Raw genomic sequence first — 15011 nt, forward strand, 5'->3', positions numbered from 1 at the left:
TAGACAATATTTAGACACAGCATATTTTTAAACTGTGTTTAAAAAATACATTTTGAAGTTTCTTTGTCAATCAAGAAGCTTTTTTGTATTGCAACGTTGCATTTCCTCCATGTAATGAACTCTAAATCTATTAGTGTCGGCAGAATACTTCCACTTGTGCAATGTTATTTTAAGCAGAATCTAAAGTTACTTACTTCAGGCTTGTATTTATATCTTGTGTAATCATACCTTTAAACACTGAGGAATATAGTCAGCATCCCCCTACTCATGGCTTTTTGCCTTGGAATGACATTGTGCTTGTTTGAGTCTGTTGGTATCCAGAGCCTGTCTGGTCACACGTGGTGTTTATATCGCATATGGTCTGGTTGATCAGTGGAGCTGCTGGTGCTTCTGTATGAATGGAAGAGAAAACTGAGCAATATTGCTCCCTAGTGATGGAACAGGGAACTACGGATCTATGCTGCACATTGGTGCATTAAGATTCAGGAGATTGTATTTGTCTCTTGCTCATACAGAATGGGCAGTGAAATGCCCTGTGATGGTTTCACAAGGCTGTGCAATAAAAGTGTGATGTTATGTATAACATTCCTTAAAAACAAAACAAAAAAATTGTCATAAATAATGAGGAGTAAAATAGTGATTTTGGAAGTTAAGTGCTGCGTACATTGTGCAAGACAAGAGTCAAAGAATTAGCTAGAATGGGCAGTTCTTTGAAAAGTTGTAAATGTAATTGCTGAAAGCTGCTGCAGCCACTAGAGATTGTACAGTTATGCACATGTACAGCAGGAATCTGATGTTGAAACTGCAACCTTTAGGTTAGAGGACTGAGCCACACCCACCACAGAGCAGGGTCACTAGTTACTGAGGCTTCCAAACACTCTGAAACTCAAGCAGCGTCTTTTTGTTTCACAGTTTTGCTCACCTTGTGCTCATATTTTTACTGCAATATTAAAGTGCTACACCTTTATGGAAACGACACGATCATGGCTAAAAGGAGAGAGAACTCAAAAAGGTCTTCTGTGCAGTGTGGCGTAGTCATAATGCCATAAATATTATTTTTTAAAATTAGTTGTGTGTTTCTTCGATTCTAGATTTTTGTGCCTCTGAGTACTACAGATATTTTCCTACTCACATTTTTAAATGGCACCCATAGTTTTCACCAATCTGCTCTGTGTGAACACTGCCTGCAGTTCAGCCCAGTTCAGCAGAAATGTCCATGAATTTTTGTTTCATGTGACTTTTGGTCACATCTTATTTACAAATGGCTCAATGGTTGTACCAAGGAGCGCAGAATTTCAGGTTTTTATAGAACCTAGCTAGTGCAAACAGTTTATCTTTAGATCATTTTTGAATGAGATCTGTACGATAAAGGAATTTTCATGAGATACCACATTTTTATACTTAAGTTTATTTAGGTTCCCAACCAAATGACATGTCACAAACGAGTAGTTCCAGGACCATCAAAATGTTATACATCAAATCTTTCTCTCTGTGTTTACAGTTTGTTGGGGTTCAGAGGGTTAAATATTCAAACCTAACATTCAAATGAGACATTTAAGCTTGCAATGCATCAGAATGCTATGACCACTTTATTGCAAAATGTCAGCTCAAAGCATAAATTAAACGTTTTATTTGTCTGTTACAATACAGACCGGTTGCATTCTCTCAAATTTGCTGCAGATTTCAAGGAGGCTAAAACGCATTTAGGGTGTGTGTGAGCTTCCTACGGATGGCTGAATAGATCTAAGGCATTGCAGATTAGAGTTTAAACCCAGCACTCAACTTGATGACGTGCTGCTGATTTGGCCGGTGTCTGCTCTGTGTGTCCGTTTGTCTGGCAGAAAGTCACAATGCTTAGCAACAGTGATATTGTGATGAATCCCAGACACAAACCCAATCCTACAGTGAGGGCATCTGGTCTGGTGGTACACTCTGACACACACATTAACGGCAGCAAGTCGCCCACTGTGGTACTGAGAGTGAAATGGTCCCTTTCTTTACTTAGTAAAGGTGACACCAACTACCTTTGTCGGTGGCAAATTTTATCTTCCAAAGTCTCAAAAACTTATTTTACATGAACAGATTTGCTCATTTCGAACTATGATTTCAGTGTCTAGCATGATGGTGACTTTGTTTACTGTCTGTCACCTGTTTCTCTCAGTAGCGCTGACCTATATAATCACCAGAGTACTTTGTGAATGGACTGCTGAAATCAAATGAATACTTCATGAGGGCAGATGGATGGGTCTCTCTCCTCTCTATGTCTCTGCTATCAGGCTTTGTTGTCTTTATCTGTCTTCTCTTTGTAAAATCTAAATAGTTCAAAACCTTAGATGTATAATTTTAATCAAAATACTGTTGCCATTCAAAGTCACTGAGGGGGAAAAGACCTTTAAGCTACATTAGAGCTGAAAACAAAGCCCTGTTGTTGGTCTGAAAAATGTTGTCATATGTCTTATATCCTGTATGTCTATGAGAGTGTGATCACTGGGTGTGTTTGTGGGTCTTCCAGTGTTTTGCAGTGCGCTCACTGGGTTGGGTGGAGATGGCCGAGGAAGATCTGGCTCCTGGAAAGAGCAGCGTTGCCGTTAACAACTGCATCCGGCAGCTGTCCTACTGCAAGAATGACATTCGAGACACTGTTGGCATCTGGGGAGAGGTGAGGACGATAATGTGTTCTGTTCTGGGTGTAAAATAAAGGATGGCATGTTTGTAGTTGTTGGATGTAAAGAGTCTAGAGGGGAGGAGCACTTGTAGGAAGCCAGGGAGATGAATTAAAAGATAAGTGTGGAGCAAAGAAAAGAGCAACACAAGTTATCAGGGGCAGCAGTCTTCAGAAATGTATGTCAAGAGATAGAGGGAAAAGGGAGGAAAGAAGAGAGGAAAGTAGAGCAAACGTTATGAAGTCTTTTCCTCTCTGCTGTGGTTGTATTTAATGTGAAGCGACAGAACAGAGAGAGAGAGAGCTTCATCCCTCTTTCAATAACCTTTCATGTCCCACCCCCTCTTTTTAGGGTTTGATAATTTATTTAGAGACCTTCAAAGCCAGAGAACACTCATGGACACACACAAACACACACTTACACACCATATATGCACACATAGGCAAATATACTTTACAGGTGTGTAAAGAGAGCTCCTGACCTTTAAAGAACCAGTTTTTACTACATCTTGAGCTGCAGGAAATAAGGATTGCATGTTTTTGTGATGAGATCTGAAGGGTTTGTGTGTGTGCCCAGGGGAAGGACATGTACCTGGTGCTGGAGAATAATATGTTGAACCTGGTCGACCCCATGGACCGCAGTGTGCTTCACTCCCAGCCAATTGCAAGTATCCGGGTCTGGGGCGTTGGCCGGGACAACGGCAGGTCAGTCACAGTGACAAACACACCTTTTATTCCCCCTGAAATTTACATATTTGCTTGTTGTCTTCATTAATCTTTTGTGCTTACAATGTTGTCATCTCTGAGACAACATACTACTTTCAGTAGAGTAACTATTTGAGAATCCTGTGTATCAACTCTCCAAATCCTAACATTTCTACTCACTACAGGCTCATTTTTAACTGCAGTATTAAAGTCCTGCACCTCTATGGAACTAGCAGATCCATGGCTAGAAGTAGAGAGACCTCAAAAATGTCTTTTGTGCAGTATGACATCATTATAATGCCATCAATCAAAAAACAAGAAAGTAAATTTTTTTTGATTACGTGCTTTACAAAAAAAATTCTAAATGAAATCCACATGTACAATATTTTTCCAAATGCCCCCAGGATTTCCAAATAAAAATGAAAAGTGTGGTGACTCTAAATGCTGCAGATATTTTGTGGTTCAGATTTTTAATTACCGGTAGTTCCTATACTTGTCTCCTCTCTGCTCAATGAAATCAGCCTGTAGTTCAATCCCATCTGAATTTTTGTCACAAGACTGTTGGTCGCAGCTGAGACACAAGTGTCTGAATAATTTGCACAGAGGAGTGAAATTTTTGTAATTTCTTACAGACTTTGGTTATAATGAATGGTTTATTTTTAGCCAAATTTTAAATGACACACGAGGAATAAAATGATCCTGATGAAATGTCGCAATTTCAAGCTTGGATTCGGATAATTTTCCTGACAGAACATCACGTTGACTGTTGAAAGTCAGACAATTCATTCTGTTTTTACAGATTATGACTCCGATAAACGGTGTAATTTTTGCAAGTTTTAGAGATAACATCATTTCAAACCCACCAGTGGGTGTTGGGGTTGAGTGGGTTAATAAGTCATCTGGGGGCATCACTCATTAACGTCGGCGTCCTTTTGTTGTTTAGATTTCAGTTATTAAATACTTCAACTGACAGAAAAATCAATGGTGAATCTCACACACATACTTAGTTAAAGGTCACGGTAACAAATGAGGGCAACCAGACAGGTGGTGTAGTGACAGGGAGAGTTAATGATTGATGATAAAAGGATTCTAATTCAAGATTAATTCATCAGTGCAAAGGCTAGGATGAAAGGGAGAGAATGGCCTTTATCCTCTTTCACCACAGAGCCACTCCTGACTATCTGTCCCTTGCTTTTGCCTTGGATGAGCTCATCACTGCAGGCTTCACTGAAGGCATGTTCACACACAGCAGCAGACTGGCACTTGGGCAGCTTCTAGGTTTGTTATGCCTACATGTTATAATGGGAACGGGAAAACTAACAGCAAATGAGCTTCACAGGACTTTTCCGGGACATACAAAGGTTAAAATTAATCTGTAAAGACACAGTGTGGTGCAGTTGCTTGGTGACCAGTAGAGGGCGCTGTGCACTGCTGCTCCATTCACAAGAATATGCTCAGTATGGGTTATCAGGGTGATGTGGGCTGGAATGGGTGGTAGTTCCTGTACAATATCGAGTTGGCGTGCTCCTCCACACGCATGTAAGCACACTCACACGGGTGCACTCAGGAAAGACTAAAAGCTCTCAGAATATGAAGAACTGTGAAGCCTCAGGGATCACTCTGTTCTCTCATTCACACACACACACACACACATAATCGTGCAGCCATGATCATGTGCGTTTGTTCCATGATTTTAATAGCTTAGTGTCAGCCTGTCAGATGAAACAAACTTGTGTTTATCATGAGTTCTTTATTCCTGCCGTCCACATCGGGCGAATCTGTGCAGTGGGAATACCTCAGCTGCAGCAAAGGGAAGAAGAGGAGGAGGTGGTCATAGGGAGGGGGGAGAGGGGGGTTTTGGCAGGAGAGAGGGAGAGGGTGATGAAGCTGCCAGAGGGGGAGGCATGGTTAGTGCTCACTGGGTGTGGAGCAGACAGGTTGAGGAGAGAGTGCAGGCACGCTGGATCACCAGCAGCTGATGGCGTTACAGGATTACCTGCCAGGATAGGAAATCAAACCACCGTGAGTAGATTTATATACCACCGTCTTACTTTAGGAATCGCTTCTGCTCTTGTGTTTTATTCTAAAGTTGGGGGGGGAAAGGCGAAACCAAAGACAAAGAGGCCTCGGTCTGTAGGGGATGCCTCTGAGCAGGTTGATTAAAAAAAAAAAAAAAAAAAAATTCTTTTTTCTAAGCTGATTTGAGGTGTGCATGTCTTTTTATTAGCAGAGCTGTAGTAAAAAATCGGATGTGGGCGGGGGTTTGCTGCTAGCTGTGATGTTAAATGAGGGTGGTAATTACAAATAGATAATGTGATAAAGAAGTTGTGTTAATCTGAATCTGTAGTGCCTGGGGAAGGCATTCATTCAGTGCTGAGAGCTTCAAGGAGTGGAATTACTGTAGTAGCAGTTCAGGTCTTAAACCTTCCTTCACTGTAGCAAGTGTTTAGATGTCAATTGATCACTGTTTATGTAAAAATTGTAAAGGCTAAATGCAGAAATCTTTTGCATGAATTTGCCTTTTTTTTTTTTTTTTTTTGCAATTTGCTTGCAATTAAATTTATTTATGGTTTGGGGCACTGTTTTGTTTTGAAGATGGGGATAGCCTGGAAAGCTGGTTGGAGCAGGGATTTTCCCAGTATCGGCTCTCTGTCACACACACTTACGCACTCGTACAGCCATGTGAAAGCCTGGAGAGGTTCTGTCAGCAGAGGAACGGTACCCCCAGTGCATCCCCCTTCTCTTTGTGTGCCACGAAACTCATTATCGCCACAGAGATTACAGATTCCCACAGCAACCTTGACATTTTCAGGGGCGTCGGCATGATGATAAGATTATATTTGAAATGAGATATCACTCCCTGTCCCCCTTTCTCTCTCTCTCTTTCTCTTTCTCTCTCTTTTCTTCTCTTTCCTCTGACTTTAATCTTCTCTCTTCATCTGGCTGTTTTATTCTGCCCACATCTTTTACGCTTTTATCTTTATTTTGTACGTTGTCGCAGTTCACTTCCAATTTCCTCTACCACTATTTCACTTTTGTCTCATTATATCCCTTACTCTTCTTGCTCTCCTCTCAGTAACTTCTTTTTTATGTGCTTTTAGACACTCCCAACCAATTTCCTTTGTCTTTTAGGAAACACAAACCATCAGCAGTCAATTAAAACTAACTGCGCCCAACCAAAATTCCCTCTTCTATTCATTCTTTCTCTTTTTTCCTCCATAACTTATTCAATTTCTGTCAATTTTTCAAATTTTAGGTTAAGTATGCATTAAGAATCACCTGCAGTGCTGCTGAGATCTGTGCTACGCCTCTTTCAGCCCATACATATGCATGCCACTGAACCACCAAAGTAGCTCTGTTGGAGCGCAAAACTGAATGAGAAGTGAATATGTCACTCAAGGTTAATTTTGAATGTGAGTGAGTGGGTCTCTTTGCAACTTGTCCCACGGCAGGCTGCCAGCATGATGGATTTTGTCTTTATCCTCCACTAACTGTCTCTCCTTTCCTCCCTTGCTTCCTCGGATACAGAGAGAGGTAAACACATTCCTTCCTTTCATCTGTGACCCTCCTACAGTATCTCTCCATCATTTCCGTCATTACTTATTGTTTAATTTCCTCTGCGTCTCATTTTTTGTTTTGCGTTCAAAGTTGCTCTTGATGTACTGTACCACGGTGATGTAGGAAATGAAGGTGACCTCCTCCGTCCTTGTCTGTCTACAAGCATTTTTTAAAAGTATGCACACACACACACACAAACAGGGATATCAGAGGAGAAGCTTCCCTGAGGGTTCAGGCTCAGAAATCTTGTTAACCCTCGGGCCTGTGTTTCCTATTGCATGTCATATTGGAGCACACAGCTTGAGAGAAGTTATTTTAAATTGGTTTTTGCGAGCAACGTAAATCACAAGTGTGTGCGTGTTGCGCTAGTTTAATTTGATGCAGCTATATTTCTTCTTCAAAGTATCCCATGTCTTCATTCCTCTCTCCATCTGTCTCGTTTCCTTCTTCTTTTCATTCTTCATTCCTTCTGTTCAGCAGAGTTAAATTGTTTTCGGCTCCAGTGGGCCCAGGGGAAAGTTCCTGCCTGCTGTCACTCTATTCAACTCCCTCTTGCATCACGCTGCTCTATTGATCTCTTGGGTCCATCGACGTGTGTGTGTGTGTGTGTGTGTGTGTGTGTGTGTGTGTGTGTGTGTGTGTGTGTGTGTGTGTGTGTGTGTGTGTGTGTGTGTGTGTGTGTGTGTGTGTGTGTGTGTGTGTGTGTGTGTGTGTGTGTGTGTGTGTGTGTGTGTGTGTGTGTGTGTGTGTGTGTGTGTGTGTGTGTGTGTGTCCTGTATTCATCAGACTAATAAAGGTCAGTTCATCTCTCATTTGTCTCCAAGACCTGTCACTCTCATAACTGGACACACACACGATGAATACAAACCCCTGCTTCATCATTTATCCTTCTTCTCTTCAAGTAGCGCCAAAATGAATGAGTCCAGCAAACCCTTTCTGCTGTTGTGCGTCTTCATTAACGCTGTATTTTCCTCTTCTCAGGGACTTTGCATATGTGGCGAGGGATAAAAACACCAGGATCCTGAAATGTCATGTGTTCCGCTGTGACACACCAGCCAAAGCCATCGCCACCAGCCTGCATGAGATCTGCTCCCGGGTGAGTTGTTCACATTCGGCGAGGCTTTGGACACGAGGCCAAGTCTGGATTTGGCAAACAGACTGGGATGAAGCTCCGACTTGTTGGAAGAATATTTCCCCTCCTAATTAAACGAAAAAGGCTTGGGGACAAGAAAGCGTAGTGCTGATGGACTTTCTCACAGTTTATTTTACAAGTTAACCCCTTTGAAAACCTCATTTGTGCAACAAAAACATAGTTTAATAACATTTACTCAGATGCATTCATGCCTATTAAATTCACTTAACATGTCATTCCTTCGACCTCAAGCAGTTACTGCTGGTTTTTTGCTCCTGTCACATTTTTACTCACTACTTGGCTCATTTTTTAATGTAAATAAAATCCTACATCTTTATGAAAACAGCACCACCATGGCTAGAAGTACAGAACACTCCAAAATGTGTAGTATAACAAAATACCAAAAAACATACATACACTGCTGTTCAAAAGTTTGGAGTCACTTAGAAATGTCCTTATTTTTTAAATAAAAGCAGTTTTTTTTCAATGAAGATGGCATTAAATTAATCAGAAATACAGATTAGACATTATTAATGTGGTAAATGACTATTCCAGCTGGAAACAGCTGATTTTTAATGGAATATCTACACAGGGGTACAGAGGAACATTTCCAGGAACCATCACTCCTGTGTTCTAATGCTACATTGTGTTAGCTAATGGTGTTGAAAGGCTGACTGATGCTTAGAAAACCCTTGTGTACAATTATGTTAGCATATGAATGAAAGTGTGAGCTTTCATGGAAAACATGAAATTGCCTGGGTGACCCCAAACTTTTGAACGGTAGTGTATCTAATGACTAATAACTTGATTACTTCTTTTACAAAAATTGGATAATCTTGAATCAACGTGCAACATTTTTACAGGTGTCCACATATGTTACCTACACTAGAAAAAAATGGTTCTGCATGCCTATACATGTTTTCCTACTTACATTTATAGTTGGTTTTCATTTTTGCCATCTATTCACTCTGTGTAAACACTGCCTGCTGTTCAGTACAGCTCAGCTGAAACGTTTTACTGCTTTTACCATCCATCCATCATCTATACACTGCTTAATCCTCATTATGCTAATGGGGGACTGGAGTCTATCCCAGCTGACTTAAGGTGAAGACAGGGGACACTCTGGACAGGTCACCAGTCTGTCACAGGGTACATATAGAGACAAAAAAATCACACTCACATTCACACCTACGGACAATTTAGAATCACCAATTAACCTTAGCATGTTTCTGGACTGTGGGCGGAAGCCAGAGTACCCGGAGAAAACCTACACATGCACAGAGAGAACATAGACACACCATGCAGAAAGATCCCAGGTCAGGATGTGAACCACCAAGACGCTGTGCAGCCCAGCATGATGAACAAAAAATTTAGATTTTTTTTTTTAACAAAATCCGGTTCGAGAGAGCTTTATTTTTGTCAATTTTGAAATGAAACATGTAGAATAAAGTGATTTTGATTAAATATCCCCATTTTTAGCTTAGATTTGCTCAACTTTCTCAGCGTGTCTCAGATGACTAATTCAAGTAATGTTGGAAAATGTAGAAGTTCTTTCTGTTTTTACATTTTCTCGCTCTGATAAATGGTGCAACTTTGGTGATTTAAATGTCTAAAAAGGCAATATTCCCTTCAAACTCACCGCAGGGATTTGATGTCCAGAGAGTTAAGATGACCAGACTCTATAATATTTGTATTGCTTAATCGTATTTACCATCCCATTGTCTGGGCACACATTTTTGTCTTTGCACAAATCACCTGCAGAAAGTCCAAAAATGCGATTAAAATTATGCAAATGTGGGGCTGAAAAGTGTTTTTCTCCCGAGCACAATTGTCAGAGAGCTTTCTCCACACTGCATGCCCAGTCTTTGTTGAATGCAGATGAATTCAAACAGGAACTGGAAGAACAGTATTTAAACCATGTTTTATTGTGTCTGCTTTGAATTAATGGACTTTCCTTTTGTCCCAATAAAACACATTTATAGCCTGATAACTTTAATTCAGTGGTGGAAAGGGTCTTTAAATGGTTTCTTCTCTTATACTGACTCATAATTTAGCACTGAGATTAACTCTGAGTAGAATTGAAAAAGTTTTTTAATGGTTTAACTGCTTGTGGCTGAAAGGTTTTGTAGATTGGAAAGATGGAGAAGAAGACATTTGTCCTTCATACTAATACTGAACAGCCCGCATTTTACAGCAAGAAGCACATTTTACTGTCAAACTTCAAATCTGTTTAATTCAGACTTGCCACACAGAAAAAGGATAAATGGGAAAAGGTGGAGAACTGGTCACAGCAGGGGGATGCTGAGATGCAGATTCGCTGTGACACACTCTCAGATTACAGATATATAATTCATGTGTGGCGTTTCGAGGCATGTGTGTGCATTCGTGACCGGGATGGATGAATGATTTTGTGTGACTCCATCGCTCTGGTTCTGTTTGCGGTGTGTGTTTTCTCACTGTGAGTTGCACTGCAGGAAAAAGCTTTTACCCAGCTTTGGAAACAGGAGTGTGACCTGGTTGATTTGTATAGTGTGTGTGTGTGTGTGTGTGTGTTCTCCCCAGGTGAAATGGGTAGACAGCATGACAGTATCAGGGGTGAAGCTGCTCGAGGTTTTCCTGAGCTCCTTTGTGTCGATGCTTTCATCTCCCCCCCACCTCCTCATCCTCTTGCACTTTCACACATTTTTCGTTTTTGTCTCTTCGCTCTCCTCCCCTGCGTCTCTGCCGTGGTACACCGACTCTGCTTTGTTTTTACATGCCATTTTCTCATGCTTCTATATCTCCCTTTGCTCCTCCCGCTCTCCCTCTTTCTCTCTCTTCTCCAGATAATGACAGAGCGAAAGAATGCCAAAGCGATGGCAGGAGGCTCTCTCCAGGACAGGATGCAGGCTGGACTTGATCTCCCTTTACAAGGTAGGCTTCATACATACAGTAACCCTCACAGTGTGTCTGTGAATGTGAGAATGTGGGTGTGAATGCGACAAGTGTCAAGCATCAAAAGCCTGGCAGTTGTCACTTCTGAGGCACTCTGGATGCAGTCAAAGTGGGCGTACGGAGGAGCAGAAAGTCTCAAAAAATACCGCTGTATTAATCATCATACTGCCTCTCATAATGCATCGAATCAGAATAGAGCATGAAGGGAGATTTTAATAAATAATTGTGGGGGGTCATTAAAATCCATTCGTGTTTTCTCCACATTTATCACTTTGATTTTGAGTTTTGGCCTTAAAGCTGCCCTGTGGAGCTTTCTGGTAAACAAATCTGTGTTTACTTTCAGTGCTGTTCAGCAAAAAGGCTTTGAATGTGTCCTTGAAGTCTGAAAGATGCAATAACGTCCTTATAAAACATTTACAGGGCATTTTTTTGAATATTTTAAATCCTGCATTGTTTACGTCCATATCTACTGCAGTCTTCTTACTCGCCCTCAGCCCACTGCTACTCTTTGTTGTGCTTTACTGCTGCCAGCTTTGAATTAATGAAATAGTGTGAAACCTGCAAGATGTTTAATGCTACTCATGGGTAAAAACTCCACAGACTGCCTTCAACAGTTGTTTGTGGCTCACATATAAACTCATTGATGGCCCACTGCGGTAGCATAATGCGCTACCATCTCACCTTTACACTGTCAGATTCACAGGCAAGATGTGGAGGGAAATTTTTGATTTGCCAGACAGATGGGAAAAGCATGCAGCCAAGAGATGTTGGTAGTAACAAGACAGACATTCTTGTACTTTAAAGAGAAGAAGTGTTAAAGTAGCTTAAAAATATACAGTATTCATACAGGTAGCTTTTTTGAGAAAAAGGCTCAGTGCAGATTTTTGACGGTTTCATTTATTCATAAATGTGATTACCAAAAAAACAGCATTCCTGTCATCACTCACCATTTTCTCTAGCATTGGCTGTCACTGTGTCAGGGAGAAATTGGCTGTGCTGTGCTGGTTCATTTATATCCACACACAGTGATTGAACAAGATGCACCAACGACCAGGCAGACTGACAACAGCACAGCCTGCTGCTGACAGCTCATCAAATCAAACAGCTTCAGTGACTGTCTGCTTAAAATAATAATACGGGCACTAAAGTTTCCAACATAAGTAGCAGGAAGTGCAGAAGATCTCTAATGGTAGATTCCCTGCATGGATTTCTTTCCAGTTGGGAGAATAAAAACAGAATTGTGACCGTGTAAATAATACCGTTGTTAGCTTTTTGAAACTTAACTACAAACACTTTGGTTCCAAAATACCATAACATATCAGAATAGCTTGACATTGTTCATCACTGGCCTTGTTTAAACTCTCCAAACCCACAAACTGTTTCTGTGAGTCATTTGCTCACTGTGGGCTAATTTTTTATTGTAATATAAAGTCCTGAATGTCTGTTGAAACAACCATGACTAGATTTAGAGAGAACTTCAAAATATCCATGCAGCATAGCAAAGTTTTACTTCTATAAATAAAAAAACTAAGGAAAAATGTGAAATCAACATGTACAATATTTTAGTTTCCACAGGTGCTATCAAAACCGTAAAATAATGGTGACTCTATGCACTGTAGATAAGTTATTGGTGACGTTTTTTGTTTGTTTCCATACATGTCCCCTACTCGGTCTGCACAACCTGCAGTTCATTTGAAAACATTTAGAGTTTTTGTCAAGTGACTGTTGTTCACATCTGATTCACTGGTAGTGTGACAATGACGCTGAAAAATGCAGAATATTGTGTTTTCTGCAGTGTAGTTGCAGCCAACTTTTCATTTTTGGTTAATTTTTAAGTCAGATCCATAGAATTAAATGATTTTGAGGAAATATGATTTTTTTTTGTCTGGCTGAATGCTACATCACAGATGAGTAGTTCAAGGACTTTCAGAAAATTAAGAATCTGACTGTTCTCTCTGTTTGTACAGCATGTGACTGATAAATGTTGTAATTTTGGCAATTTACATACTTTTCAAACGTGCTGGTGGGTATTGCTGTTACATTATGCAGCTCCATAATAATTGCGACAGCCAATTTTAAGTGTTTGTTGAAATCTCTCCAGCAGAGTTCCCCACACCAAAGACAGAGCTGGTTCAGAAATTTCAGGTGCTCTACCTTGGAATGCTACCTGTAGCCAGACCAATAGGTGGGTATGACACACACAACGCATTCATGTACAAATTAAAAAGATGCAAAGTGCACAGCCAGTGTTGATGCCAATCTTCTATGAATTAGGTTTTAATCTGTGTGTTTGTTTCTGCCATCCTCCACTCCAGGTATGGATATTCTGAATGGAGCTATAGACAGTCTAATCGGTTCTTCCAGCAGAGAGGACTGGACTCCTGTGGCCCTCAACGTGGCAGATGCTACGGTCACCATCAGCAAAGACAAGGTCAGACACACATCTGCTGTCGCTAAACTATTATCTCCACATTAACCCGGTTGTCTTCCTGCTGTTCCTTTTAGTCTTCTACAGAAAAGCAAAATACAAAAGCCCAACATTTTATTAAAACTGAGAGCCACAATTTTGTATGCATTCATGCACTCCGTGGCAATGCAAAATAATTGATGAATGGAAGAGCAAAGGCCAGTGGAGCTCGTCTTGTCAGCCTGTTTGTGTAGCTACTGTACAAACTGTCTGCAGAATCCATTTCACTGCTACTCTGTAGTGTCCAAGTGATTAGTGTCTCCTAGTTTGGTTTGTTTCCCTCAGGTAAGTGCAGGCATCATTAGCCATCTCAAAATCTTAAAGTTTATGTGCTGTTGACATTTTGGTGGTTACTTTCAACAGTGTTCAACTACAGAATAATGAACACACTTAAGATTGAACAGATTTTATTAATATCGTTAACTATAATGGTAGCAAACTGCTGACCTGAGTAATAAGCGTGAAATGTGCCCACAGACAGCAACTGTACTCTTGTTAACTCTGCATCTAAAATTAATGTTCAACCATGCAGGTGACATAAAAAATCTTTTAAAAAGTTTTTCATTTAAAGAAGTTATGGATTTCAGGCTTTAACACCAAGGTACTTAAAACCCAGTTGCCCCAGTGGAACGGTTTATTAGGAGGCTGGAGTTTTCCTGGGCAGCTCTCCTGTATGGATGCATGTAACTATTACAATAAAGTGCAGAAAATGTAAGGTGATTGGTAATTCCTGTCAGTAATGTGTCCTTGTGGCGTTTTTGACTTTTCAAACAGTTCAGTACCTCAAGAGAACAGATGTGCTTAACATGTTTGTGACTTTTTTTTTAATTGCTTTCACTCCCCAACGTCTCTGCACAGGATGAAGAGGAAGTGCTGGTGGAGTGTCGTGTTCGTTTCCTGTCTTTCATGGGCGTTGGGCGTGATGTGCACACGTTTGCCTTCATAATGGACGCTGGCGGCCATCGCTTTGACTGTCACGTCTTCTGGTGTGACCCCAACGCAGGGAACGTATCTGAGGCCGTACAGGCAGCTTGTATGGTGAGCCACGGCAGCAATCTGGCACAAAGCTGAGAATACAACTCAAATACTCTGAACCAACTCTGATCTGTTTGTTTAATAAATAGTAAGAAATACTCACAGTGCACGTGTTACATGCTCAAATAGAAATCTTCAGGAGTTGTGTTGGTATTTTCACTCCGCCAAGGAACGCATCGGAGTTATGAGACAATCGGCGTCTGTGTGCCCATTTGTTCATCTGTCTGTCTGTTAGCAACTTTACTGAAAAACGGACCAACAGATTTGGATGAAATTTTCAGGGAAGGTCAGAAATGGCACAAGGACCACCTGATTAGATTTTGGCAGTGATGTGGCTTTAAGTCTGGATCCACGAATTTGTTGAAGGTTTCTGTATCGTTGCAAGAGAGCGGCAGGACGTCACTGTAACTATGACGACAAATGAACAGTACGACAGCTGCCTGCTGATGACCACTTGATTGTGATGCTACTACAAAATGACCGCTGCAGACTTATCAGGACTTATCCATCACAAATGA

The 15011-nt window shown here is 40.9% G+C and overlaps 1 protein-coding gene across 11 annotated transcripts in view; it reads left to right on the forward strand.

Annotated features, from left to right (window-relative positions):
* The window catches only part of apbb2b (amyloid beta (A4) precursor protein-binding, family B, member 2b), a 56258-nt gene that overhangs the window by 35772 nt on the left and 5475 nt on the right, over positions 1 to 15011 (forward strand). For 6 of the 11 annotated variants that reach the window (XM_022216753.2, XM_022216757.2, XM_022216760.2 and 3 more), the window contains 8 exons: positions 2513 to 2659; positions 3240 to 3367; positions 6896 to 6901; positions 7907 to 8021; positions 10883 to 10970; positions 13093 to 13176; positions 13307 to 13422; positions 14317 to 14496. In XM_022216753.2, the coding sequence (XP_022072445.2) occupies positions 2513 to 2659; positions 3240 to 3367; positions 6896 to 6901; positions 7907 to 8021; positions 10883 to 10970; positions 13093 to 13176; positions 13307 to 13422; positions 14317 to 14496 (864 nt within the window). The other 5 variants (XM_022216756.2, XM_022216764.2, XM_022216754.2 and 2 more) reach the window with 4 other exon arrangements.

This window comes from Acanthochromis polyacanthus, chromosome 3 (assembly GCF_021347895.1).
Source record: "Acanthochromis polyacanthus isolate Apoly-LR-REF ecotype Palm Island chromosome 3, KAUST_Apoly_ChrSc, whole genome shotgun sequence".
NCBI lineage: Eukaryota > Metazoa > Chordata > Actinopteri > Pomacentridae > Acanthochromis > Acanthochromis polyacanthus.